This window comes from Leucopleurus acutus (genome assembly GCF_964270905.1).
Source record: "Leucopleurus acutus genome assembly, chromosome: 8".
Taxonomy (NCBI): Eukaryota; Metazoa; Chordata; class Mammalia; order Artiodactyla; family Delphinidae; genus Leucopleurus; species Leucopleurus acutus.
The window spans coordinates 13,527,042-13,554,756 of record NC_139151.1 but is presented as its reverse complement, the minus strand read 5'-3'; the positions used below and the strand labels follow the sequence as shown (position 1 = coordinate 13,554,756).

The 27,715-nt window shown below is 58.5% G+C and overlaps 1 protein-coding gene across 1 annotated transcript; it reads right to left on the bottom strand.

Moving 5' to 3' along the window:
- Positions 1–310: 310 nt before the first annotated feature.
- On the bottom strand, positions 311–25,208 carry TRIM29 (tripartite motif containing 29; the record flags this gene model as incomplete). The annotated part of the gene is made up of 9 exons (XM_082845074.1): positions 311–408; positions 3,182–3,258; positions 6,142–6,237; positions 8,406–8,489; positions 10,856–10,957; positions 13,593–13,791; positions 14,935–15,168; positions 15,935–16,030; positions 24,405–25,208. 9 exons carry the CDS (start codon positions 25,206–25,208, stop codon positions 346–348), a joined length of 1,755 nt encoding a protein of 584 aa, XP_082701200.1. The 3' UTR covers positions 311–345.
- Positions 25,209–27,715: the final 2,507 nt, after the last annotated feature.

Sequence of the window (27,715 nt, the reverse complement as noted above, 5' to 3'; positions counted from 1 at the left end):
GCAGGCCGGTACCATGTGGGCACCCACTACCGGCCCCAAGGATCCCACCCAAAAGGGGGAATGTGGCGTGTCAGGGGGGAAGAGCCTCATCTCTCACCCGCATGAGGGTTGGCCTCTGAGCACAGGGAAGATGGTGATCCTTAGTCACAGAGCAGGAGGGGGCCTGGATGGGGCCAGCTGATGGGGAGGAGGGGGAGGCCAGGCGGCCCTGAGAGAGCAGGGGAGGGAGGGGCGGGGCAGGGGGAGGGCCGGGCCCCCTCCCACCCAGATGAGCAGAACAGCAAGAGCAGCAGGGCCGCTGGGGCGGGCAGGGGTGGCGGCGCCTCGTTCCCGCCGGCCTGGCACTCACGGGGCCTCGCTGGGCCTGATCTCGTTGCCTTTGTTGACGCAGAAGGGCCGGTACTGTGACTGCGGGGGAAACAGGAGTCGTTAGGGAGGTCGGAGGGCACTCGAGCTCACCAGCCAGATGCCCAGCCCCTAACCTCCGCCAGGAAGCAGCAGTGGTCTGAACCCCGATAATTCTAGGGGCCTGCGGCCTAACCCACAGGCTCCATCTACCCTGGGATGGGAGTTGGGCCCCAGTATTATCAGAGTCTCTGGGTTCACATCCTAATTAGAATTCACTCCGTCAGTCAACTGGTGAGCTTGAACTTCAGCCTGGTCAACCGGTCTCTCCACTCCCAGGAAGCCCCGCCCAGCACCAGCGTAACTCCCGTTACTACGGTGTTCTCTACTCTACAGAGCTGGTATGAGGGCTTTCCATAGACGGACTCAGTGAATTTTCACAACTACCCAATTAAGTGGGTTATTCTTATCATGCCCATTTTATACATGAACAAACCAAGGCACAGAGAGGCTAAGCCACTTGCCCAAGGTCACCCAGCTGGCAAGCAGAGGAGCTGGGACTCGAGACCTAGCAACCTGGCTGCAGAGCCCAAGCCCCAGCCCCACCCGTGTCAAGGCACCTCTTCTGAGTCTCAATACTTGGTCTCTGCTCTCTCTGCATAATTCTCCCTGACAGAAGGGGTGCAGAGAAGGCAAACCACCGCCCCAGCCCAACACCTACTGAGAGCCTCCCATCCCAGACCGTCTGCCTCTCTCATCCCGGAACCCTCAGGGATTCAGGGCGCATCTCTCAGGACAGAGCCGGCGACAACTTTCTTGCCAGCCTGTGTATTATAGCCCACAGCAATTTCACAAAATCAGCACTCCCTCCTCTTCCCAATCACTTCATCAGGGCCCTGAGAAATCGCCCTCCAGCCTGCAGGGAAGAGCACATTTTAGCGGCTGCTTGCCCCTGTGAGCACCCTTGGCCCCCAGAGGGCCTCCAGAAGTGGCTTTGCCCTTGAGCTGGGTCAGAGCCTGGGCCCGCCTCACACCCCAATGACCCCAGTACAGGAGACCCCAAGGGTGATCCCAGCCCCTGCCCTGGCCCTACCTGCCTGGAAACCTGTATCTACCTACAGTAGCTCCTTGCCTACATCTGGTCCACAGCAGGACTGGGGGCCTGTGGAATGCGGGGGCTGAGGGAACTTAGCTCAGGCCTTGGTTAAAACACTTATTAAACAACGGAAGAGATGGAGACCCAGGGCGGGGAAAGACACAGCCAAAGTTACTCAGTGGCAGAGCAGGGCCTGGACCAGGTCTCCTAATCCCCAGGTGCCAGCCTGGACCGCAAAGGAGTCAGTAAGGCAAAGTGAATAGACCCCAAAATGGCTGAAGCCTTTCTTACAGGAAGGCTGGGTCAATCACATAGATCACAGGTCAGTGAATGGTGCTGTCTTGTCAAGAGTCCAGGGTGGTAGGCGGGCACAAAGAGAGCACCTGGGCAGGGTGCTCCCTGCGCACACACACCCCCATCCCCTGCCCCGTTCCCTCCCTGGCTCAGGGTCACAGCACATGAAAGTTGGAAGAGCTATGAAAGCATCCAGGCCATCTGCCTTATGTTACAGATGGGGAGACTGAGGCACAGGGGAAGAATGACCTGCGTGGCAAGCTGGTGAGAGGACTGGGGCCAGGCCAGCCTCTTCCTACACTAGCACCTGCCTCCATTCCCCGAGCGCTGGGTGCCAGCTGGGGACCCCAGAACCCTGCCCTGCCAGGCATCCCAAGGCGGTGATGAGCCGTCTCTGCTGGGATCGGAGCTCTGGGAGGGAGGGAGAGTAGTGGGAGGGAGGAGAAGGACCGAGTCCAGGGAGAGAAAGCTTCCTTTTCCTCTCCATATCTGCTTTGTGCAGCCCTGCTGTTGCGGTGGGCCTGGACCTGGCTCAGATTACACACACCATCACTTAGCTCCATCGCCAGCAAATTAAAGATTCTCTCCAATTAAACCAGCCCCCGTCACTCTTTGCGACCTGAAGCAAATCACCTCTCCATGCTCTGACCTCCAAATGCAAAGACAGAAGGGAGCCGGGGGCTCCAGCCCCTGGGCCCAGCAGATGCCACCCCCATCCCAAGGCAGCAGGGCCTGGCACGGGCCTTGGAGGAGAGCGTGCGGGGAAGTGAAAGCACAGCGTATGAAGGACAGCCCCTGATCGCTGAGGTCTCGGGCAGGGCTCAGGCATGTCGGGTCTACAGGTATTAGAGTCCAACCCCATCTCAGCACCGCATTATAGAGTCCCAGAGAGGGCTCTGACTCACTCAGGACCCCACAGTCAGCAGGTGGCTGGGCCCCAAGACCACGCTTCCTCTCGTGCTGCTCTTTGATGCCCCAGCTCAGGGTCATTAGCTATCGAACCCTAAATATATCTATTCCTAACTTTGCAGCCTCCGCCTTACCCACGCTATCAGCCCAAAGGCTTCTATGCTGTCAGAGCTGGCCCCCAGGGAAGCGAGACTCACCTCTGGGATGCCCGTCCCCTGGACTCAGCATTTTGGCCATCATTCAACAAGCATAGGCAGCAAACAACCATTTGCACATAAAAAACTCCTGGGCTGCCCACTTTACAGATTAGAAAACCGAGGCCCAAAAAGTATATCCTTACCCAGGCCCCCTGCCCATTAGCCCTGGGTCTTTCTTCACTACCCTTTGCTGTACGCAGGTATTCAGGCCACTGCCACCTCCATCCCATGGCCCAGAGACGTCACCGTCCTCCCACAGGCCCTGCCCAGCTGCTCCTGGGAGCCCCATTCCGTGCCCATTCTGCACACGCTCGTGCCCAGGTAGGCTCTCCTCACTCACCAGATAATTCTGCTTGCTGGATTTCCAAGTCTGGGCCTGGGCCTTGGGGCTCTGGCTCCTGAGGAGGGCAGGATAGCCTGGGGAGACAGGAGGCTCTGGTCAGAGGGAGCATGGGCTGGCGGTCAGGGGCTCAGGGCCGGAGCAGCACAGACGCCACCTCCAAAGTGACTGCCAAGCTCCATCCAGCCCATGACCAAGTGCAGCCAGCCCTGAGGAGGCGTGTAGGATCCAGGAGGGCTGCAATGGAGAATCCTGAGGAGGTGGGCCAAGGGGAGGGGCACCAAGGCAGACAGGAGGAGGAGGAACGGGCCAGGTGGGCTGGGCCAGGCGGCAGGGGAGTGTCACCCCAAATCCAGGTCAGGATCACACCACTTGCTGGGATTTCCCCCACCCACCCTGAAGGCTCACCCCACAGACCCCTCCCCTCCCCAAAGCCCAGGGAAGCCGCTCTATGAGCACGACCTGCCAGGATTTCCACCATTAGGCACTCATCCCAACTCCCCCCGCCCCCGCCGACTGTGTGCACCAGGCTCCCCACGTATTGGCTGCACGCGCGCCAGGCGCTGTGCTGGGACTCGCATAGGTCTTCCCTATTTCTGTTGCCCTGAGCTGCACAGCTAATAATCAATGGTCAGAATTAGAACCCAGGTTTGCTGGACTCCAAAACCCATCCTCGCGTTCTGTCTGCCTAGTTTGGCTCCCCCTTCCCTGCTTCACACGCAGGAGGCTGGGGCCCAGAGAGGGGCAGCCATGTGGCTGCGGTCCAGGGTTAAAATAGCGAGCCCAAGGGGGCCTGGAGCACATGGGCGTCATCTGGGCCTGGGGTCCTCGAGGCGCTGGTCCGGGGCAGCGCTGCCCAAGCCCACCTCCCCACCTCTCCCCCTCAGCCCAGCGGGTCTGTAAGGAGCTCCAGTCCACAGAACTGTGAAAAGTGCTCTCAGTGTCAGCCCTCAGCCTGCAGGGACTGGTGGTGGTGCCTGGCAAGGAACAGGCTGTGCCCCGGCCATGGAGGAGCTCAAGAAATAAACAGGGTCTGTCCTTCGCAGGGGCAGGCTGGAGCCCTGGGCAGGCTGGCCTGCTCGAAGGCGGATGAGCTGGTCAGGCCCAGAAACCACCTGTAGCACTGCCAGGCTGCTGGCGAGGCCGGCCCTTCCCCAGGTTGGCAAGGGGGTAGAAACAGAGCAGAGAACCCGGCTGTCTCCCTGCATCTGGGGATGGGGGCAGCCTTGGAAAGAGAGGGTTCCTCAGGTCCTGAGTGGGAGGTTGAGAGGGGGGAATTCAGGTCTCACTTCTCAGTTCCCAGAAAGAAAATCCCAAGCCAGCCATGAGGGAAGTGGGGACGGGGATGCGGCAGGGCTGTGGTCCAGGAGACCAGCCTGTATAGCAGGCAGCATCCAGGGGCAGGTGGGCTGGGGATGGCAGGGGGCGAGGGGCATGCATCCTCTTCCAGGGGGCTCTGGGGAGGAGGGACCAGGATACCCTAGTAGTGGCAGAGAGCCCCACAGGGTGTCCCATTTGCCCTGCTGTGGGAGGGAAAAGGCGGTGGGGGGTGTAAAACAGGCGGGTACCAGGATGATATTTAAATAGCCCACTGCCATCCAGTGGTTTGGAAAACTCTGTGGTAGCCTGTCCCAAGGTGGTGAACTGATAGGGGACTTTTCCAGTGCCTGCCGGGAGAGAGAGCCATTAGCACTGGTCCCAGGAGGGGCCAGAGGGTGTCACACGTCCCACGGGCACGGCCGCTCTCAAAGCCCTCACTCAGTCCTCCCTGGCAGCCTGAGTGTGCTCCCTGCCTCCCCCCGCCCCAGAGTAGGTGGGGTCAGTCCTCCCAGGCAGGCAGCCCCTGGCCCAGAACCCCCATACAGGCCATTCCCAGCAGATCTGGGGAGCTGATCTGCATGAAGGTGACGACAGGTGTCCCGAGGTCCTGGTGTTTTTGAGGAGAGGCTCTCCTAGGACAAGGCCTTCGCCTGGGGAGACTGCAGGCCAACGGGGAGACGCTAGGGAGCGTGAGAGCTCCAAATCACACCTAAGGGTGGCCGTCTTCCCTGCCGGGTGGCCTTTGATCCACGCTTGACCAGAGAGCAGGGATGATCTGCTGGAAGCCAGACAGGCCAAAGCGAGTCCCAGAACTCCCCAGGCCTGGGAGTCCTGCAGCCTGGGACCCTCTAGTCATATCTCCTTGCTGGTGGATCCAAGAATCCCAGCCCTGGGTATAGGCTGGGATCCAGCCCGGAAGGGAATGCTGGATGATAAAGCCACCATCCCAGGCCACTGCCTGGAGGTCCGCCTGCCCCTTTCCCACCCGCTCCGCCTGAGCTCACCCAACCTGCTTATCCTGTCTCCCAGGCCAGAGGTCTCCAAGCCAGAAGGCAGACAGGCCTGCTCCCACCTCAGCCCACCATAGCTGCCCCATGCACCTTTCGGAAGAGATGGGAGGGCCGCGGGCCCCACTGTGAGCTGGGGCCTGGCTCAGGCCTGCCCCTCAGGGTGACCCCATCCCCAGGGGACAGGAGGCATCGGCTGCTCAGCCTTGTCGAAGAGCTCTGGGGGGCAGAAGCAGACTCGGGAGGCCTTAGAGATCCTCTCATCTGCCTCTCCCAGCAGGGACGCGGCAGGACTCTGGCTCCACGGGCTGCTCACAGGTGCTGTGTGGTCACAGGGTTCTAGGGTCAACCAAGGCTGGGAGTCACTGGCTGACTGAGTTAAATAAACTTTCCGCAGTAGGAAGATCCGGTGCCTGATGGAAGCACCCTGGGGATGTCTGTCGTGGGGGGTGTAGAGGGTGTCGTGTGTCCGCACCTCCCTGACACCGAGGCCTGTATCATAGCACATCCTGAGGGACTGGCGTGTGGTGGCCCAGCCCCCCTGACAGCAGAGACGTGGAGGCAGGGCTCTGATCCTTACAAGGTAAGAGCTTGTGAGTAGAGTCCAAGGCACTCTGGATGGGGCGGGCTCACCTTTCAGGGAGAAGGAAGAGCTGCCTTGCACAGCAGGGAGGTCATCGGAGCTCTGGACGGGGGAGGAGTATTCCCAGGCCCGGGAGGTGTAGTTACCTGGTGGGGAAAGGAAGAGGCATCAGCCCTGGACAGCTTGGCATGGGGGACGGAGGCCGGGACGTGGCCATTTCTGTGAATCTCTCCAGCCCCTGCACGTCTCCAGCCGGGATACTGCTGGGCCCTCGTCACACTTCTGGCCAATCCTTCCTGCCATCAAGTTGTCCTTCTCAACTATCAAGTGTTGTCAGGTCTTTGCCCTACCTAACAGCCCGCTGCCCTCAGATTAAGGTACAAAGTCCTTAGCACAGCCCTCAGCTCTTTCATGAGGCCCTCCCCCCTCCCCACGGTCTCCACTTTCTGCCTTCGCCTGGAGTTGGGCCTCCATCACTCAGCGTTCCAACCAGGCTGCACTCTGAGCTCTTGACACACACCAGGCTCTCGCCTGCCCCAGGCTCTTTGCACAGACCAGATCCTCCGCCTGGAATAGCCCACCTGCTCCCCCACGCTTAGCAAATTCAGGGGTCAGCTTCCGTGTCACCTCCCCCAAGTCTGCTTGTGTCTCAGCCCCATGCCCCGTATCTCATTGTAACTCCACGTTTAATGGTCCACGTCCCCCACTGGGCTCTGAGGGGGCAGGTGGGATGCCCATCTGGCCCAGCATCACACCCAGTGCCTGGCACCCAGCCTGCTTCCTGGAAGGTGCTCATTGTACAGCTGATGGATGGATGAATGAGTAAAGGAGCAAATAAATACAAACACAGGCTAAAACTTGGAGGCGGAAGCAGCTGATACAAGTCCTGAAATTCTGTTTGTCAGGTTGAACAGGCTGCAAGTGTCCATTTGCAGGTGGACAGAAAAGAGGCAGTGGGGACGGTGTGGCAGGGACAACAGGGGCACCGCGAGGGCCTTCAAGAGCCCCTGTGGGCAGCGCACCCTCTCAGCAGCCCGGAGCGTGGGGGACCCCCCCTGGGTTGAGCTCACTCCGCAGTGGAGCCCACCAGCCCTGGCGATTTTCTCCTGCTCCTGCCTGCGGGGTGGAGCCGGGTCAGCGGTCGCATGGGGTTGGGGCGGGTGGCCTGCCCCGTCGTGGACCCCCTCCCACAGGGACCTCGGGCAGACTCTGCAGCAAGGCCCTCACTGAGTACACCTGCCAAGGCTCCAAGGGGCCATCCGCCTCGCCCTTTCCTTCGCCCGTTCATTGGTCCCCTCTTCCTCTCATTCAACAAATGTTTGCTGAGCCCCGCCTTCTTCTGGACCCTGGGGTCACAGCGGGGAACAGGGCAGACCCAGCGTCTGCCCTCACAGAGCTCACAGTCTCCTGTGCTTGATGGTGAACCCAGTCCTGCACCTAGAGGCCTGGGCACAGCCCTGCCCATGGTGCCCCTGACCTTCCAGATCTCCGGGGGCCTCGTCCTCACTACCGAGCCCCGACTCCCTTCCACGTCTCTTCAGACGTCCCGGTGCTGTGTCCGAGGGGGGCTCTAGCAGAGCTGGCCCGGTCCCCTCCCCCCCACCACATGTGGCACCCCCCCCCCGCAGGAGCCCCCAGAAGCTGGGCTCATCGAAGGTCGGCCCTGCCCTCGGCGCAGCGGTGCCTTCAGCGCTGTGGGCAGAGGGGACCCTGCGCTCAGCAGCTCTCCCTGGGGAAGCCGTGTCTCCACCCCCATCCCACCCCTCCCGGGTCTTAAGGACGAGTCGCCCACACACCTCCCTGGCAACAACACCTCCTGGGTTTCCAGGGATGGCCCATTTCATAGCATGCCTGACTTCTCGTTTCCGGCTCCCCTAGTCTGTCTTAACCACTGCATGACTTTCCGACCCAGGAGCACACAAATCAGGAGAGGTCCTCTGTGGTCCCCTGCCCCGACATCCGCTGAGGGAAGTCCCCACACCTAACCCCGGGGTTCACTTCCCCCGACTCAGACCTCAGGGAGAAGATCCTATGCACTCAGGGATTTCCAGGGATGCCGAGGTGCCCGGCTGCCTTTCCTCGGCCTGACGACGTCACACACACGCGTACACACGCACACACACGCCCGTACACGCGCATACATGCGCACACGCCCTCAGCCCACTAGGACCCCTCGTCACCCCTCTCTGGGTCCCCAACCCCACATTCACCTCACGTGGGGAGCCCAGGCCCCCTGCCCATGAGCCAGCCCACAGCCCCTCCTGTGTGGCTCCCACACAGGCCCTGCCCACCCCCCAGCTGAGCCACCTCCTACCTTTGGTACCATACAGGTTGTTGAAGGTCTTGTCCTTGGAGAGGCGGCTGGGGGACACCGGCTGGTACGACGTCCTCGACCCACCTGTGAAGCACACGAGGAGGGGCTGTCATCGCAGAAAGGGGGACCTGGCTCAGTCGGGGGCCTGTGGCTCTGACCTGAGGGGTGTACTGCAGGATTCCTTGCCCCCAGACAGCGGCCTCTGCCTGTGCCAGGGCCTGTTCCCCCACCAAGACAGCTCCCTTGGGTCTAGGATAAGGTGACCACGTAAGTCACCCTTCCAATCACAATGGTTCTGAGCGAGAAAGTGTGCTATGAACAGTTAAGCTGAGAGTACCAGGTGTAAACCTGGAGAGTCCTAGATGTATGGTTGCCCTAATTAGGGGCTTTGAGGGTCACCAGAGCCTTCCTGAGCCAGGCCCTGTGTGACTGAGACCCCAGAGGCTGGGAAATGGGGTGCCCATGAGGAAGTTGGGCCACGGCCACCGTGGGGCAGAGGTGTAGGGCCCTTGACCGAATGAGGGCGGCCACCTGCAGGGCCTGATGAGCTTGTGCCAAAAATACCTCCCCCACTACAGGGATGCTTTCCAGGGGTGAGCTCTACATGGCACAGGTGTTTCCCTCCCTCCCCCATTCGGGCTCCACACAGTCTTGGGAGGAAGGCAGACAGAACGGGCTCCACACGCGGCTGCTTCACAGATGCAGGCAACGCGTCCCCCACGTGCGTCTGCGTGGGTCAGAGTCCTCCGTCGGCTTCTGCCCTCCCGCCTAACCAGCCCCACTCCCGTTCTGGCCGAGCACCAGCTGGTCCTTCTCTAAACCCACACCCCTGCAGTCCATCCCTCTCGCCCTGCGGCCTCTGTCCATCACAGCCACGTCCTCTACCGAGCCCCTGGCCCCTCTTGCAGGGAGCCTGGAAACTAATCTCTCCCGGAAGTCTCACTGCCCAGGCCCACTGCCCCGAAGCTCCCAGACTCAGGCCACTGTCCCTTGTGGCCTTGCTTCCTGATCTCCTTGCTGACTCCCTTGGCCCCTCCCCTGCCTCTACCCTGAGCCCGGGGCTCCCAGATTTCCTCCCTCCGGTCCCCAGTGCAGGGGCAGAGACACTGGAGGAACCTGTTTCTTCTCCCTACAGATGTCACAGCCTGACTCACGTTAACAGAGCTGGAAGCTCTCCTAACAGCTGAGTCCAAGCTCCTTCTTCTCAGATGAGGATACTGAGGGGGCAGTGACCAGCCCAAGGTCACCAGGCCCGGGCTCTCGGGTGACATCTGGGCGGGTCCATGCTCTTTCCTCAATCCCCCATTATTGCTCCGCTCCCCTCCACCTTCTACAGAGCAGGCCAGCCAAGCAGGGGCCAGTCGGGGGACTTGATACCACCCCAGGGTCTGATCCTCAGAAGCTGGGGAGCCAGAAGGGTCTGGGTCAGGGCCAGTAATGCTGGAATGGGGCTGGTTAACGCAGCTCACCCTCTCACAGGACTAGACCCAAAGGAGAGCGCCCCGGGGGAGGGAAGCGAGCAGGACCCGCCGGGCCCGGGCCCCCACCAGGAACGTAGGTCTGGGTACTCAGGTCCAGCTTCCTTGCCGGAAGCCCAGGTGTTGTTTTCAAGTTGGGTGGGGCGGCCAAGGTTCCTCTCTGCTGAGCTCATCTCCCCTGGGCCCCTCCCACCGGGTCGGTGCGTGTGCGCACGTCTGAGGCATGTGGATTAGTGCCCAGGGCCTCGAGGCTCCCCGCTCCAGGCCCTGGCGTCTTCCCCACGTCTCCTTTCTCCCCCTTCTCTGCACACCCTCTCCTGTCCTGACCCCGGCCCCTCACAACACACACACATGCACACACCCCTCTGTCCACCGGGCACACCCACCCTTACGTCACGGGCATCGCTGCGGCTTGTTGCTGGTGCCAAAGAATGTGATGGGCTACCACAGGGCAAGGACAGCCAGGCGCTGGTCTCTACCCACGCCCAGCTGGGCTGCCATCCCTCAGGCGGCGCCTCGCCAGGGCCTGGGAAGGAGGGCTGAGGGGCTGGCATGCGTGGGGGGGTTGGTGAGGAATTTAAAAGCGCAGCCGTCAGTCCCCCTGCCTGGACAAGCGGGATGGCTCTGGAGAAGGCAGCCCTCCCTCAGGACCACAGAAACCTCAGCAGAAGCAAAACCCAGCTCAGCCCGGTGGATGGGAGTGGCTGAGGCCAGCAGCCAGGAGCCCCTCCGGAAGGAAAGAGAAGGAGGGTGTGGGCTGGAGGCGCGGGGGTGGGAGGGGTGGGCACAGGGCAGGGAAGCTGAGGGGCAGGTGCCAGACGGAGGGCGAGAGGAGGTGCTGCTACTTACACTGGGAACCAGGTAGGCACCAGGACCTTCCCAGGCCTGTCCGCGAGGGTCACTCCCCAGGGGAACCTGGCTGCGTCTCTCCTGGACCATCCCCTCAGCGGAGGATCTGCTCCCTTCCCTTACCCTTGGATGCGAGGTACATGGAGTACTTCTTCACGGTGTCTGGAGCACCCCAGTCGCTGTTGTAGCTGTTACTGTAGCTGTTCACATAGCGCTGGTCACCCCCTGGGAAGCAGAGAGGTCGGGTCAGCAGAGGGGCAGGTGGGGGGGGATGAACTCAGCCACTGAGGGTGTCGCCGAGGCAGCCTATAGCCCCTCTGTCCCAGGGAGAGGCGAGGTCCCCAACCATGGAGAAGGGGGCTCCCTGCCCAGCATCCCCTCCGGCCCTGAGCTCCTGGGGGGCGAGAGAGGGTCTGTGTGGTGGGCCATCCACCCTCCCTGGGACTGGCCCCTGTGAGGAAGACATGTGCAAGGCGCTTTGCAGTTTCCAAGGTGCTACTGAGTTTCATCTCTTGTTTGATGTGTGCGTCAAGCCTTGGGCTGATATGAAGATGCCCAGGTGACAGATAAGGAAACTGAGGCTCAGGAGGTGAGTGAAGCCACTGCCCCCTGTCACATGGCCGATAAGGGCAGACGTGGGGCTCGAGCCTTCACCCCTGTCTCCTGGCTCTGTCTCAGCCGCTGCTGGCAGCCCAGGAAGGAGATGGAATGAAGTCCCAGCACTGGCCTCCATGGCCAGGGATCCAGCTGCGGAGCCGTGCAGGGGAGAGTGAGCTACTCAGGAGGGGCAGCTAACTCTAGCTGACTCCCCCCGATACCCACCGGCAGACCCCCCTTGAACCCAAACAAATCTGTAGCTCCGAGTTTGCCTTTCCCCAGCTGCCCTCTGCCCCCGTCCGTTCTCCCGCTACTTCCCCGTCGCCTACATTTCCTCTGCCCTTCCGTCTCCCTCTCTCCCGGGCAAGAGGAGGAGTGAGGGTGCTCATCCCATCGCCATCACGTGTGCCAAGCAGGGTCCCGGCGCGCAGTAGGCGCTTCACGACAAACAGAAACCCTTCTTGATGTTGGCCCCGCCCCGTCCCCACCAAGCCCAGGATGAAGACGCTCCGGTGCGTCTCAGACCCCACACCTTTGATGGTGGGCATTGAGTCCCTGGTCTGTCCGGTGGGCAGACTGCGATCAAGGGAGAGAAGACGGTCCCTCCAGGGTCTGACTCACCGGCCACCCACGCCCCACCTCCTACAGCCAGACACACTCGCAAGCACACAGCAGTGCCAAAACGCCAACAGGGAGGCCCGGGGCCCCAGGCACAGGTGCAGGGCTGCTGACATCAGTAGCACCCATCCTCTCCTGGCAGCCACTTCCCGGCACACCCTGGACAGGGCACAGGGCCCCACTTGCACAGAGGCCATGGCCAGCACTATCATGACCTAGAAATGGCACAGTGGGCAGGCGGCAGGTGGGGGGGTGGGCACCCCAACCCGCTCGGGGCTGTCCTCATCGGTCCGACCAGACCTCAGCGGAGGGGCTCCTGTACCAGGTGTGTACCCCAGGGCTCATGACCGTCACACTCCCAGCTCCTCTGCACGGCCACCAGCAGCAGCTGCTTCTCAGATGAGAGGACACCGGGTGGAGGCGTTGAACAGCGGAGTGTGAAACCCAGCTCGCCCCCTGCTTAGCCGTGTGCCCTTTGAAAAGCTTCTTCTCTAAGCCTCAGCCTTCTCATCTGTGACGTGCAATTCATCCCACAGGGAGACTAAGATAATGTAAGGGAGCGTTCACACAAAGCCAGCGTCCAGGGAGCACCCAATCGCTGTGAGCCGTCCCCTCAGGATGGTCGCCATGGCCATTAGGAGGATTTCAGGACCCAGGTGCCACTTGAAGCCCAATGATGGTCTTGCTGAAATGGCTTATCTGTCCTCAGGTGTGACTGAATGTCCCTCACATCTCACGGGGACACTATGCGACATCACCATCCCCAAGACATACAGACGCTGCCCCCTGAGTCCCAGCCCTTCTGCGCACTATCACCCCCTTCTCATCCCCCAAAGAATCACATGCTCCCTTCGGAGACCAAAGACCAGGGTCGCTGCCTTCGGGGTGCTGGGGCTAGAAGTCATTAGTTAGGCTGCAACCTCAAGGCCTGGGCCACTGGATGGGGCTTGGGCAAAGTGTCCAGCTCCAGGCCCTAAAGGGACTGGGCTGGGACTGGTGGAAAAGCACTTAATGGGGCAGTTTCTCATGTTAGGACTCTGTGAGGTGATTCAGTCGCCTCTGCAGAGGACAGAGTGATTCAGTAGAGAAGCTGACTTCAGGGGAGCTGGTGAGTCACCGAGACACACTGTGTCCAACCATCTCCAGCCGGGCCACCAGGCCAAGTCCACCTCTGGGCTCAACACTGTTGAGCACGGCCATGGTGACAGGCAAGTTCTCCCTCCAAGCACACATGCAGTTCTAGGTCATGTGCACCGGAACCTGCAAAGCCACCAGGTTGGAGTCTGGCCCTTACCAGCTGCAGCATCTCCACAACTGCTGGATTGGGTCCTCCAAGCAGACACAGAGCTGAATGAAACCAATCCCTGAGTTTAATGGACAACCCACAGAGAGGACATTTGTGCAGCCAGTGCCTGGGATGCTTCCTGCCCTGGAGGCCCCTTGTAAATAGCTGCATAACTGTGGCAGCAACTTCAAGGGAGGGGGGTACCATCCCTGAAACCTAGTCCAAACACCCTTAAGTGGGATGGGGGGCTGGGAACAGTGAGGGGCCAGCTGGCTCGATGTCGGCCTGCCCCAGGCAGCAGGAACTGACCTGGGAGGAAACACCCACGGCCTTGGGGCCTGCCCACAAGAGGGGACTCACCATTCTCCATGTGGTTCCTCTCGATGAAGTTATGGCTCAGGTCCCCCTTGCACATCTTCTCAACGTGACGCATGCATACATTAAGCAGGTCGTCCTTGAAGTTGTTCAGCGACTGCCCCAGGCCCTCCCCCTCCAATAGAACATGGTAGGTGGGCAGGGGCGGGGGGAGGGAGTAACTGCTCATCAAGGCACCAAATTCCTACCAGGAAAGGAAAGAAGCCATTAACTTTCTGGGTCTCTGGGAGCTATGGGGACCTTTCTCTGCACGGGGCTTTCATGGTCCAGCTGGAAGACTCAGCACAGGAGGCAGAGGAGCTGGGTTCCAGATCTAGCTCTGCTACTAACTAGTCCCGCTTTTTCCCACTAGGCACTTGTTTCTTATTCTTCTGTAAAATGAAAGGGTTCAACTAAAATCCACTAGATGCTAATATCCCTAATGGCACTAGCACCGAGACCTGTGACTCCGTGGTTCCCGTCACCTCATAGGGGTTCGTGGGTGTGACACAAGCTGCGAAGTCTTTGGGCGTGAAAGTACCAAAGAAAGGCAAGGAATTACGAGCGTATGGGTCGGTCACGGTGGCTTCTCTCCCTGCACATGCCCACTCACTGCCTCTACACTTTGGCTCTTCTCACCTCCCTTCACTCTCACTGGAGAATCCCTTCATCTCAAATCCTAAAGGCCTTCAAGACCCAGTTCAAATTCCACCACCTCCACAAAGCTGTCTCCAGCCTGTTTGCCCATCCCAGAGCTTCCACAGGCTCTTATCTCCTGAACCATAGGCTTTATCACTTACTTACACTCTCTTCTATATTGTTCTCTAATTGTACGTGTCTTATCTTCCCAGCCAGATTGCAGCTCCTTGAGGGCAATAACCATGTCTTATACCTTTCTATTCTCCACAGCACCTAATAGAGTACTGGGCATGCAGTACCCAACACAGTCTAGCAGGTGGCAGGATGGATGGAGGAACTGACAGACAGACAAGACGAAGGATAACAAATATGCAGCGCTCATATGTCACACACACCCATACCCCGTGCAGGCATCACTAATCGAGCACAGAACGGTTTCCTACTGAGCCTGGAGCACTATTTGTACTTATCAACTGAAGTTGGGACAAAGCGATATTTGTGCGCCATCTTTAAAGTAGGTAAGGAAATGGCTTGGATGGAAAAATTAAATAGACAGATGGAATGGAGCTTAGAGGGACGAATGGATGGATAGATGGATGGATGATGCATGGTGGATAGATGGATGGATGGACAGATGGACACTGGATGAGGGTCTGGGGGAGTGGATAGAAGGAGTGAAGGATTGAATGACAGAGGAGCTGCTTGTCACCTGCAGAAACAGCACCGAGTCGCTGATGTTGTGGAGCTGCTCCCTGGTCTGCTTGTCGTCCTGCAGCACCTTGGCCCTCTCATCTAGAGCATCTACGATCACCTCCACTTGGTCTGCAGCGTCCTGCTCCCGCTGTTCCAGGGCAGCCTTCACTTCCTCCTTTTGCTTCTCCAGGTCCTGCATCAGGTCTCGGAAGTTCTGCTCCAGGGCGGCCTTCTCATTGGTGGTGAAGCTCTGTGTCCAGAGTGAGGGGAGAGAGGAAGGACGGTTTCAGTAATTAGAAATCTCCCTAGAGAGTGCATCTTCAGGTCCCCAACATAGAGTCAGGGCATTTCTACTGCCCTGACCCCGCAAGCCTGTTCAACCAAGAATCTCATTCAAAGGCATCACCGAGGGATGCCGTCTCTTGATAGAGATGGCCAGGGTTTCTTTTAACAGCCCACCTTTCCTTATCTATCAGCAGCTCCTCCCCCTTGGTGGGTTGACATGAACCATCATTCTACCCTTGGGTAACTCCATGGGCCCAGAAGTTCCCAGATGAGTCAGGGTGTGTCCACTGAAACTTCAACCAGACCCAAACATCATTCAGAAAGTGAATTAATGAGCTGTTTATGCAGCCAGGGTCAAGAGTCAGCGATTTCAGGTTGTAGTTTACAAGCATTCAAACCATGGCAGACATACATCTAGCCACACTGACACAAGTAAAGGGAAAATAGCACGCATTTGGTGGCTGGGTAGCCTGGTGGGCAGAACAGACATCGGTGGACATTGGAGGCCACACTGGAGGACAAGTTGGTCCAGGGTCTTTATTTGCTGGGATGATGTAAAATGAGCATTAGGTGCTGGGCAACATGGATGCCTGGCCCACACTTAGAAGGGGGCAAGAGAACCCAGAAGAAACGAGTGTGGGTTATAACTGTGGGCCTGAGACCTCGAGCTGGAGCACAGGCCCACCTCTTCCGGGCAGCACAGGTTGGGGAGAGCCCTGGGGGCGGCTTACCTTGATGCGGTCCTTCTCCTTCTGCCACTTCTCAGCTTCATCTTCGATCTCGATGATCTTGAGCTGCAGCTGCTCCTTTTGCAGTGACAGCTCTGTCTGCAGGGAAGGAGCCGGGGTTGGAGGAGAAGTCAGGGGGAAGAGGGGGAAGAGAACCAGAGAGTCAAGGAGTGGGCCCACCCAGGGGGCAAACTCGAGCAGGGTCCACCACTCAGCCCTTCTGCCGTTTATTCAGCAAACACTCATCAGGCCGTCGGATATGCCAGGCACAACAGCAGTCACCGAGGATCCAGCAACAAGACAAACGCCATCTCATTGTAAACTCAGGGCCCTGGGGCTGGGCAGCCCAGCCATGTCTTCATAAGGTTGACCCTCTGCCAGGCCTTCCACCCAACGTGAGCAGGAAGGAAGCTCATTTATGGGGTTCCCACTCCTTTCAATGGATCTGGGGCCATCAGGGAGCAGCTTAGGGGAGAAAGGGGACGCAGCCCAGCTCAGCAGAGCCCAGCCCAGGGAGTGTCCCGTGGCAGTAGCAGTGTGCAGCATTTCTATGATATGACGTGAGGCTTGTGTTGCAAGCAGGAGCCTGGGTTGCCGCCAGTGGGGACTGTCTGGGCAGGCACAGCTATAAACCTGTTTATGGGAAAGGGAGTGCCGTCTGCAGTTTGGGCAAGATCGAGACTTTATTCAGGGTCCCTGGGGGAGGAGAGAGGCCAGCAAGTGAGGCAGTGAGGGTGGATGGGACAAGAGAAGGAGAGGTTCTAGGCACCCCTGCTCAGGAAGAGAACATGGGCTGGCAGGGTCTGGGGTGGGTTGGGAAGAGGATCTATCAGGAATGAGCTGGAACATGAGCTCTGATGGATACGGAAAGTATGGATAATAGTTTCCTTCCAGCGGAGGAATGTCCTTCTCTGAAAAGCAGCTACAACAGAGACAAAAGTGGAGGCGTGAAGCTAAGGTCAATCCAGGTCAGCCAACTTTGGCTGGCTCGTTCTTTGGTTCTGTGGGTTCCCCACTAGTGCTCCCAAAGCACCCGCCAGCTTGGAAGACAGGTGGGTGATCTCCACCTGAAGGCAGGAAGACCAAGCCATCTGAGAACACCCCGGAGCGCTCACCGGTCTCCCCACCACACTGGGTTTTGAACACAGAGTCCCACTCATTTCCAGCCATCTCCTTGAGGAAGCACAAGAAGAGCTAACATGTGGAAGCCACAAACCACCAGGAACGTGAGCTCTCTTGGCAAGAAGTCCTGAGCAGCTGGGAGCACACGTCACAGCTCCTGGATACTCTCCCAGGCCAGGGGGCTGCTGGTGGGTCCCAGTGCAGACACCCAGGGAAGTGGATGGATGGAGGAGAGAGTGTCCTGGCTTTCTTGAAAAAGTGCCCAGAGGGCCGAGAAGCTGGTGGAGAAGGTGGGAAGGCCTAGAGCAGGAGGTGCAGAGCCCCCAGCCAGACAGCCCGGGATTCCAACCCCGCCCGCTCTGCCCACACCCCTGGGCTCCCCAGGCCAGAGACTCTAAGTTCTTCTCAGAAAGCATGTGCCCCACGAGCTACGTGCTGGAAATCTCACAACACGGAAAATGCCATCGCCAGGGATGGAAAACGTTTAAGTGGAGGAGTAGACGCGGATGAAGATGAGGGTTTGGCCTGGTCTCTGGACAAAGGCTGGGAGAAGCCAGCTGTCAATAGACACAGCGGTGGGAGGTTGGAGAGTCAAGGGACCCAGACCCCACGTGGGCAGCGGAGACTCTGCGGGGGCAGAGCCGAGAGCCCCGAACTCCGAGGTTGGCGGAGCCGGTGGCCTGGAGGGTTCCTGAGAAGCCTGGGACTGGTAGGTGGGTCTGAGTTGTGAGGAAGAAGCCTAAAGGCCGGACAGTGGGTCTGTGCTGGGCAACTTTCCCGTCCCTGGAGAGCCCCTCACCCCCAGCAAGCAAGGCCCCAAGGGGATGGGACGCCGGAAGCCGCCTCCCCCCGCAGCTGAGATGTCCTCACCAGCTCAGCGATAGAGCGGCTGGCGTTGGGGCTTCTCACCTGACCTCTGCACCCAGCACAAGGAAAGCAGAGAACAGAAGTACATTCACTCCCACCCCCAGGTCTGGGGGGCCGGGGGGCAGGCGCAGGGCAGTTCTTCCATGAAATGAGCCTGGGGGATCCAGGAGGGAGCCCACCCAGAGCCCAGGACTGGGGCTCCAAGGCTTTGAATCCAGTTACCACCACCTCTAGGCAGGTGGCCTTCACAAGTTACCAAACTTGGTGCCCCGGTGACTCCATTTTTCGTGGAGGTAGTATGAAGGCCATCTCCCAGCCAGGTGTGGGATGAGCTGGGACCAGGCAGGTGAGGCTCTCAGAGAGCACCTGGCACAGAGGAAGCGCTGATGAGTGGTCCCATCCCCACTGCTGGGTGGGGCACCTTCCATGGACCGGGACCCGAGCTCGGAGGGGAGAGGACAGGGTGGCGGGCAGGCCCACAGGGCACGGGTAAGTGAGGGGAGTGGACAGGTGCAAGCGGTGGGGATGGAGCGCGCCGTCGTGCTGGGGCCCAGGGGTGGTGCGTACACAGTCGGGATACGGAGTGAATCGTCCGGGGGTGAGGGGAGGGAGGTCAAGACGTTGGGCTGCAGATGCAAAGTAGAGGCTTAGATGGTGGGGAACTGAAGATTGGAGGATACTGGGGAAAGCGGAAAGGAGGTGGGATAAAGGGGGTGGTGCAGGCAGGCTAAGCCCCTGCGCGAGGGGAGAAGGTTTGCCTGGAGAAGGTGAAGGTAAGGAAGCAGCAGAGTGAGCAGAGGTGCTCGGGGGACCTGCTGGCAGCTGTGGGGCATGGGGCACTAAGGTGAGGAAAGGTCTTACCCGCAGAGCACAGACTCCCTGGCCAAGAGGGAGGAAGAGGCACTGAGTACAGAGGAGGGAGAGTCCAGGGGCTCTAGAACAATGAAGGGCCTCGGCCAAGGGCGGCGGGAGTCAGCCCCTGGGGTCCATCCTGAGCAAGAGAGGCAGGGAAGAGGGAGGCTAGCGGGCGGTGCACAGAGGAGAGCCAGAGGTGTCGGCCAGTGACCTGGGAGGGCCGGAGGGAGAGGCAGCTGATCTGGAAACAGGCGAGAGAAGGGTCAAAAGCGGAGCCGCCCTGTCTGCAGCAGTGGGCGGAAATATCAGTCAGGGCGGAGGAGAAACTAGTCTACTGGTTTCTTTGGGGCACCAGGGAAGTCAACATCAGCTGGGAGGGGGCCTTGCAAGGCCAGACTTGCAGGGCACCAGGGACCTTGGGCTGGGAACTCTGTGCTACTAGAAAGGTCTGCTCTCACCTCTGGGATGAGTGCTACCCTGTCAGGAGAAGAGGGTTTGGGGTGAGACCTCTGGGGATATGTCCAGCATCTGTTTAGCCCTTGGCAATTTTTCCCTGCTGGCAGGGTTACACAAAAGCCAGAAAAGACAGGATATAGGAAACAATAAAACATAGGAAGGCTCCAAAATCCTGGGTTCTCCTGCAACCTTAGAAGGAAGGACCCTAACTGCTTTACTGAGCATCTACTATATGCCTGCATTTCTCCTTTCATCTGCAAAAGCCTCCTGGGGAGGCAAGCCGTGTTATCCCCATTTTACAGATGCAGAAACCGAGGCCCAGAAACATTGGAGCTTGCCTGAGTTCTCCCAGCGAGGCAGTGGGAAGACCACGACACAGCAACAGGACTCAGCTCTGTTACATGGCCTCAACCTCTGGGCTATTCTCTGTACCTTCCAGGACATCATCCGTGCCCTTCACCCCTGCCCAAGCTCCCCCACCTCACGGACGGGGCAATTCATCAATTCTGCCGCTTTTCCTCTCCTCCCCACACCCTCCCCATCACCCCCTGAGGCCCCACTTTCTCCTTCTTTCCCTCCTCCCTTGAAATCTGATTAAATCTCCTGATGTCTGACAGGGCCTCAGCTCCCCTCAGCTCCACCCCTGTCTACACCTCCCTCCCGACTTCCTCCTTCTCCCCAGCCACTCCTTACACCCTGCCCAGGCCTGTCCCTAAATGCCTTCTTTGTTCCCTTCTCCCACACTCCTCCATGGCGATTGCCTCTCGCTCGGTTGCCTGGGACGGGCCCGTGTAAGCCACACAGTCTTGAAATCCTTCTGGCCTTGGGGGAGCAGAAGGGTGGCCAGTGGCTGGTGGTGTCTCAGCCCGGACAGACGGGACCTTCAGGTGCAGACTCACCTGAGCACTCACCTGGACAGGTGCCGGCGCTGCCCCCAGAGGAGACGGGGCCCTGAGGGATCCTCCCCTGGTCTGAATTAACCACACAGGCCGTTGGCTGTGACATTTGCCAGATGAGCCAGTTAATTGCCAAATATGTACTTTCAGACAAATGGTGATTCTATGGATAAGAATCTGAAATGCCGGAGAGATTTCCCCATTTCCACACAGATGTCAAACAGCCCAGCATTACTGTGCTTAGCTGGGGCACACCGTTCCTTCTGCTTCCTCGGGTGTCAGGACGGGGCAGGGGCAAGACGGGGTGGGAAGAGCATCACCCAGACTGTCTCCAGACCAGCATCGGGCCCTTGACATGTTACCCCACCTCCCAGGCCTCGGTTTCTTTCTGGTAAAACTGGACTAGATTCCTGATTTCCAACCTGACTACATATTCGAATCCCTGAGGGTAACTTAAAAGTACAGATCCCAGGCCCTGACCCCCTGAATCAGAACCTCCCAGGTGACCCCAAGAAGCCACTGCCACCCCTATAAAAACAACATTTAAAATGGTGGCGAGAAAACAGGCTGGGCTGCGGCCACAGTGAATCTGAATCCCAGCTCTGCCGCCTCCCAGTGCTGTAACGTCGGGTAAGTTTCTTGGCAACTTTGAGCCCATTTCTTCACCTATAAAATAGATGCAGATACTCCCACCCCGTGGGACCGTCGTCAGAACTAACCGTGTAAAGGCTCAGGCTAGCGCCTGGCACATAGATGTACTCCATAAAGACAGGGGTGTCTTCTGCCTGCCTCCCTGGCACTCTCCTTCCCTGCCTCCTGTCTCTGTACCTCTTTTTATTTTGTCCTTTCCTCCCCAGCACCCACAGAGTTCATCCCACCTCCTGTCTCACCCACCCTGTCCCAGAGCAGAAGCTTTCCCCTAGGATCTCTGGGGAGGATGGTCCCAGCACCTGCCACTGCACCCTAGGCCTTTCGCCTGGCTCATCCTCCCAAACCCCGGTCATGCCTGTCCACCCAAAGAGCCCCAAAAGCCCAGACCAGCACAGCTCCCAAAACTCAATGAGCAGCGACTGCCCATGCCCAGCAGCCCGGCAGTTCAGCCTTCAAGGAAGAATTGGGCAATGAGGCCAGAAGCAAAGCCACAGGCCATGGTGACAAAGAGGAACCGAGCCAAATGATGGCGTCAGGAGAACGACCGAGGCACGGAATCTGAGCCGCGCTGACGAGCTAGGACCTCGCCCTGCAGAGCAATGCTTGGCCTGAGCACTCCTCCCGGCGCCTTGCCAGGCTGCCAACCCAGAGCCCAAGGGGACCCACGACAGGCAGGCCGCCCTGCCGCACGCAGCCATGGCCAGGAATCCTCCCCCCTGACCCGGTGCAGCAGAAGGCACTCGGGATAGGCAGAAGGAAGGGCCACGAGACACAGGAAAGGATGTTATGTACATCTCATCAGTCTAATCCAGCCTGGGAAATGCCCAGAGGCAGAGGGGTGGACCACAGGACATCTGTGCACCGTCCTTGTGACATTCGGAGTGGAACTGGAGACCTTCTGATCTTGGGTCAGCAGAGGAAGGATTGTCATGCTGGCACCCTAAGTGGCCTTTCTCCAGCACTACCTCTGCTCGGAGTCTGTAGCGAGATCTGAGGCCCGAGAGATGAGCACCGCAGCCCTGGGTGTTGTCTACACTTTTGTGCAAGTAACCAAGATAGGTCAGCGATCACCTCACCTGGGCCTCACCAACCAGGCTGCAGAACAGGTTCTGGACGGGGCTCCTTGCAAAAAGCTGTGTGGGGCCCTAATGTTTGAGTCTGCAGGGGCTTCCTCCAAAGGATGCCAGGATTGACACGCCAGTCCACTTTGATCTGTCAACCCGTCTAACACTGCTCTGTGCCAACATCCCTCACGTCTGACATTCCAGCTGAGCCAGACCGGGACAAAGTACCCCACTCCAGCTCCATCTCCACTCAGCCGCTCGGCACCACCCCCACCCACCCCCCCCACCCCCCGCCTACCTACACTGCTGGTGCGCACACACACACACACACATACAGTCTGAAGCTCCCACCCCTAAAGTCACTCCAGTGAATCAGACATTTTCCCCTGAGTCCCTGTAATCCCATCCCCCTCAAAGGAACCCTAACCCTTCCCCTAAGTTGCTCCCCAACATTGGTTGAGGACTCAGGGAACTTCTTCCTCAAACAGTGAGCTTGGACAGGTCTCTTGCTTTCTCTGGGCCTGTGTCCCCATGCAAGGTGGACTGACAAGATTGCTAACGCTGCAGTCTGACATTCTGTCCTCTGCAAGTTGATGTTTACTTACAGCCACTGCTGTGTAACTGGGGGGATGCGCCCCAGACTGGTTTGTGCATCTGAGCTCTGCCTCTTGACCTACATCATGAGCCTTCAAGGGTGAGAACTGTGTCTTTGAGTCCTGTCCCAGTACTAGAACATGAAGTCCTAGTCCCAGGTGCCACCAGAGAAAACTGCCTAAGACCGTCCTGTCCTCCAGGGGCACTCAGGCTTTTCTTAAGTGGAGATACCCTCGTTTCAGATGAAATTTGGGGCCAAACCTATAGATAAATAAGCGCATGCACTGCTTGCACTGGGGGTGGGAACAGGGGTCCCCTGACTTCTTGGCACCAATTAGCCCCCCGCCTCATCCCTGATGCCTCAAAGACATTCCCAAGAAGCCTAGGGCTCCAGGGGTCATTTGAAAACTTCCAATCTAGTCCAATCCCTTAGTTTCACATGAAGGGAAACCAAGCCTGAGAGAATGGAAGGGACTTGTCCACCATCTCACAGCTGGTTAGAGGCAAAAACCAGGACTAGAAGTCAGGTCTCCTAAAACACAGCCTGGGGCTCTGCAATTTCCTGGTTGCGGGGGCTGAGGGTGATTGGCCCTCGTTCTGTTTCGATCTCCTAGGTGAGGTCCTGGAGGCGGGGACCATGGCCCCTGCCCCATCTCCATCTCCCTATCTGAAGCTTGAAGCCAGACTGGGGTCAGGGAGTTAGGGAAACTGGGGTCACCTTTTTCCTGGGCCAAATAAGGCTTCTGAAAAGGATCTTTGAGTCTCTTCTCATCTCTGACTCATCCTTCCTGCCCAGGGGTATGGGTAGGAGAGAGTAACCTACAGACTCCCGGTTAGGAAGGCTGGGCCCAGAGGGTGTCCTGTGCTGCCCCGTTCTGCGGGGTGCAGAAAGTCAGGTGCCCTGCCTTGACCAGCGGCTGGACCCCGGCCATGTCACAGAGATGTGTGGCCGCGGGGGCACCAGCCCAGCATCTGTGGAGTCAGGAGCGGCAGCCACAGCTGAGCCTTTGGTCCAGCGCACCCTCTCCAGGTGCAAGGTGTCCACGTTCACAGGCTTCCACACGCCCCCGCTCCTCCCCACAGGAGCACATGCGGGATCACGTACACAGAACACAAACACACTTAATGTATCACATACACAGTCATATGCAAACATCCACATATGAATACAACACACCCCTCCCCCCCCACTCCAACCCTCACCAAGAGTGTCCACCTACAGGCAGAGGTATGTCCACATATAACCACACACACAAAGCACACGGGGCCCAGCGGAGGGAAGGATAAAGGAGGCCACTGGGAGAGTCAAGAGACTGGCTGGGGGATCAGATAGAACAAGAAGGAGCCACTGGACTGCAACAGCCAACTCTGAAGCTAGAAAAAGAGGGCCTTGAAGCGGTCCTCAAATTCCCTTCTCCTCACCCATGACTCATCCCAGGAGCCAGCCCTGTCACGTGGGAAGAATTCTCTCTCCCTTAAGTAAAAGAGAAAGAAAGAAAAGAAAAGAAAGGAAGGAGGGAGGGAGGGAGGGAGGGAGGGAGGGAAGGGAGGGAGGGAGGGAGGGAGGGAGGGAGGGAGGGAGGGAGGAAGGAAGGAAGGAAGGAAGGAAGGAAGGAAGGAAGGAAGGAAGGAAGGAAGGAAGAAGGAAAAGACCCAGCTAGACACAGAGCCCAGGACTGCGTGCTGATTCCCTAACCTGACTTGAATTTATCCTATGACCTTGGCCAAGCCCCGCATCTTTGCTGAGCCCCCATTTGCTCATCTAGGAGATGCCTGGTCTCCTGAGGCCTTGGAGGATTGGGGAACCGTCTCTGACGCCCAGCCTGAGGGCGGGAGGGGAAAGAACTGTTTTCTGAAAGGACAAGGGACAGCAAGAGACCTGAGCCCCAGACCCTGGGAACCCCCAGTGGAGAAGATGAGGTGGGAGGACGCGTTGAGGGAGGAGAGACCGGAGGGGCCCGCTGTTACCTCCTTCTCGGCTTTGGCCTCTTCCACGGTCACGGTGCTGTGGTTCTTGTGCTCCTGGAACATGCAGAGGTAGCAGATGCAGGTCTGGTCCGTCTGGCAGAAGAGTTCCATGGTCTTGCCATGCAGGGGGCACTTGCGGGCCTCGAAGTCCCGGATGGGCTCGAGCAGCTGGTGGTCACGGAAGGCGGCGCCCTCCAGGTGGGGCTTGAGGTGCAGCTCGCAGAAGGAGGCCTGGCACACCAGGCAGGACTTGACGGCCTTCTGCTTGTTGCCAATGCACGAGTCGCACAGGACCTCCTCGGAGCCCAACTTGGAGTGCAGGAGGGTGCTCGAGGCGGCCCGGGGGGAGATGTTCCGCTGGAGGTCCCCGGGCTCCATGACGGCCACCGTGGGCTTGCGGGGCTCCGAGAAGATGGGCCTGCGCGGCTCCCCCTTCTCAGCAAAGGTGACAGGTGGCTTCTTGGTGGCCCCCAGCTGGAGCCTGGCGTAGGGGGACACCTTGCCTTCTCCAGAGTCCATGCTGAAGTAGTTGGAGCCCTTGTCATCCACAGACTCAACATACTGGATGATGGCGCCCCGCCCCTTGTTGCCCAAGAACAGGGAGCCCTTTCCCTCGCCTGGCTTCAGGGAGCCACCTAGGCTCTTGCCCTCGGCCGCTTCCCTGCCGTGGCCGTTGGTGATCCTGGCCTCTTTGCCTTCGGCCTTGGCCCCAGTCTCCAGGCTGCCTTTGGGGCCCAGCAAGCTGCGGGCACCCCTGGCTTCCGGGCTGGTCCCACCGCTCCTGGAGGCATCTGTAGCTTCCATTGTGGGCTGCCTGGCTGGTCTGTGTCGGGCTCGCTGGAGGTGCGGTGGGTGACCTCTCGCGCGGCGTCTCGGCAGGAGTGGGACAGGCAGCCGCAGAGCCCGAGACACACCTACGGGGAGAGGGGAGAAGGAGTGGAGAGGAGGGGCCGCAGGCGAGCCTGACTCAGCGGTCCGGGCCCCGGAGAGGCAGGCAGCTCCCAGAGCCAGCAGAGCAGCTAATTACACAGGGGGCCACACCCTACACATTCATACCTAGCCTGCTTTTTTAAATAAGTGCTTTTTCTCTCCCCCAGTTTAACTATTTTCCACGGCTCAGCAACAAGTCGGGCTGCTTCCTCCTGACTCACTTTCTTCTCATCAGGAAATGGGAGCCTCTGTCCTCACAGGTTTCACTGAGGTGAGCAGTCCCCGGGACAGAAGGCGAGGCGCCCGTGAGGCCCACAGGGCAGAGGGCTCTTAATTGGGTCACACAAGCCAAATAACCTTGTAATTTGAGGGCCCAGGTTTCAGAGGAAGATTCCCCGCCGCCCTGAGACAACGGAGCTGCTTCTCATCTTGAAGGGAATGATGGGTTCAGTTGGATTTGGATTTTAGGATTTGGAGGGAAGTGGCTACTGATCATTTAACCCTGTATGCCAACTTCCAGGCACTGTGTTAGCTACATTACCTGTAATGAGCTCACTTAAACCTTAGAGCAACCTGTTCAATGATCCCCATTTAATAGATGAGAAAACTGAAGCTCTAAGAAGGTAACTTGCTGCCCTAAGTCAGCTGAGTCCTGGTGGAGCTGAGATTTGAACCCAAGGCCTTTGAGATGCTAAGGTCCCGTCATCCACCTGACTATTGCAATGGAAGACAGCTTTGGAAAGTCACGTCTGTCCTAGAAGCACGAACAAGATGCATACAGCCTTATGTTATTTCTCTCAGAGCAGGTAGAAATAAACTGCTTGGATCCAAAGGACAGAGAAATAGTAGTGAGGGACAGGAATGCACGCAGTGCCAGGACAGGGGGCTGCATCCTCGGGGCCCAAACACTTCACTCTCATCTGTCTCCACAGTAGGTATGCTGTGTGACTCAGAACAAAATCTGCCCGCCCTCTCTGTTCCAGGCCACAGGCAATACCCTCCAAAAAGAAGCCAGTGAAGTGTGGACTCAGATACCCTCAGAAGTGAGACGTTTGGGTACGACTGTCATATAAACACAGACCTCAGGGGAAGAAGTGAGAAAAACAACTCTAGCCACTCCCTCTCTCTGACCTCCTGCAGGAACTCTGGGGACCCTCCACTCCTGCCAGGACATGCCACCTGGTCCCCTCTGGGCTACGACCCTCTGCCATGGTCCAGGGAAGCCGACACCCCCGCAGAGAGTGAAGGGCTGTGCCTCTCCCAGGCTGGGCTGGATGGGCCAGCACAGGAGATGGGCGTGGCTGAGGTGGCAGGTTCTGGACTGCGTGCAGGGGAGTGGGTTCCCCTCCCTTCCCCTCGACTCCGGGTCGGGCTCTGGGAGCCCTACAGCCCCTTTGGCTCACCAGGCTGAACAGCAACCCCTTTGCAATAACAGCCTCTGGGAACGAGAGACAAGCTTGGTTCACAGAGCAACCAGAGCTTTAAGGGGCGGGGGGGTGCTGGGGGCAGAGGGTGCTGCTTCATGACGGGGCTTCCCTCTCACCTCACGTCTCTGTTCTCAGGCCCCAGGGGAGTCCCATCTTGTTTGAATTCACTGGTAAGTTGTCTAAGAGCTCGTGGGGACTTTGGGGGCAGGAAACCCTTTCTCAAAGTCAGGCCCAATTCCACTGGGCTCTTGCCTGAGGTGTGGAGGGAGTGAGAGATGGGGACATGCCTCTCCTTCCCCTGCTAGTGTCTCCTGGACCCTGTGAGAACAGGCTGTGAGGGGCAAAGAGCAGCAGAAGGGAAGACCAGAGTGTTCTGGTTATGAAGCCAACATCAGTGCCGGCTGACCCTGGGGTGCTGCACTGGGAGACCCCTGCTAGTCCTTGTAAGGACTAGTCCTTCATGCGCCTATCTTCCAGGAGTCTGGGAAAGATTCTGAGCCTGGGGAATAGGCCGACACAGAGAAGATGCTCAGAAAGCATTTGTGGGTGGATGGATGGATGGATGAATACAAGAAATAAAAGTTAGATGGATCCAAGTGGGAAATGGATGGGTGGATGGAGAGTAGATGTGTGGATGATAGGTGAGTGGGTGGCAGGATGGTGGACTGATGGATGGATGGATGGATGGATGGTGGATGGATGGTGGTTGGACGGACGAGTAGGTAGGTGGGGAAAAAGAATTGATAAAAAAGGATAAAAGAATTGATAAAAGATAAAAGAATTGATAAAAAAGGAACGGAAAAGGGAAGGAAGGAAGATTCGTGGGAAGGAGAGAGGGAAGAGGAGGGAAGAGAAAGGAAGGAAGGAGACGGACAGGTAGTAGATGGACAAGTGGTAGGTAGGCAAATGTGCTGGTAAACGTTTAGCAGCTAACTCTTCTAGCACTGGTTTATA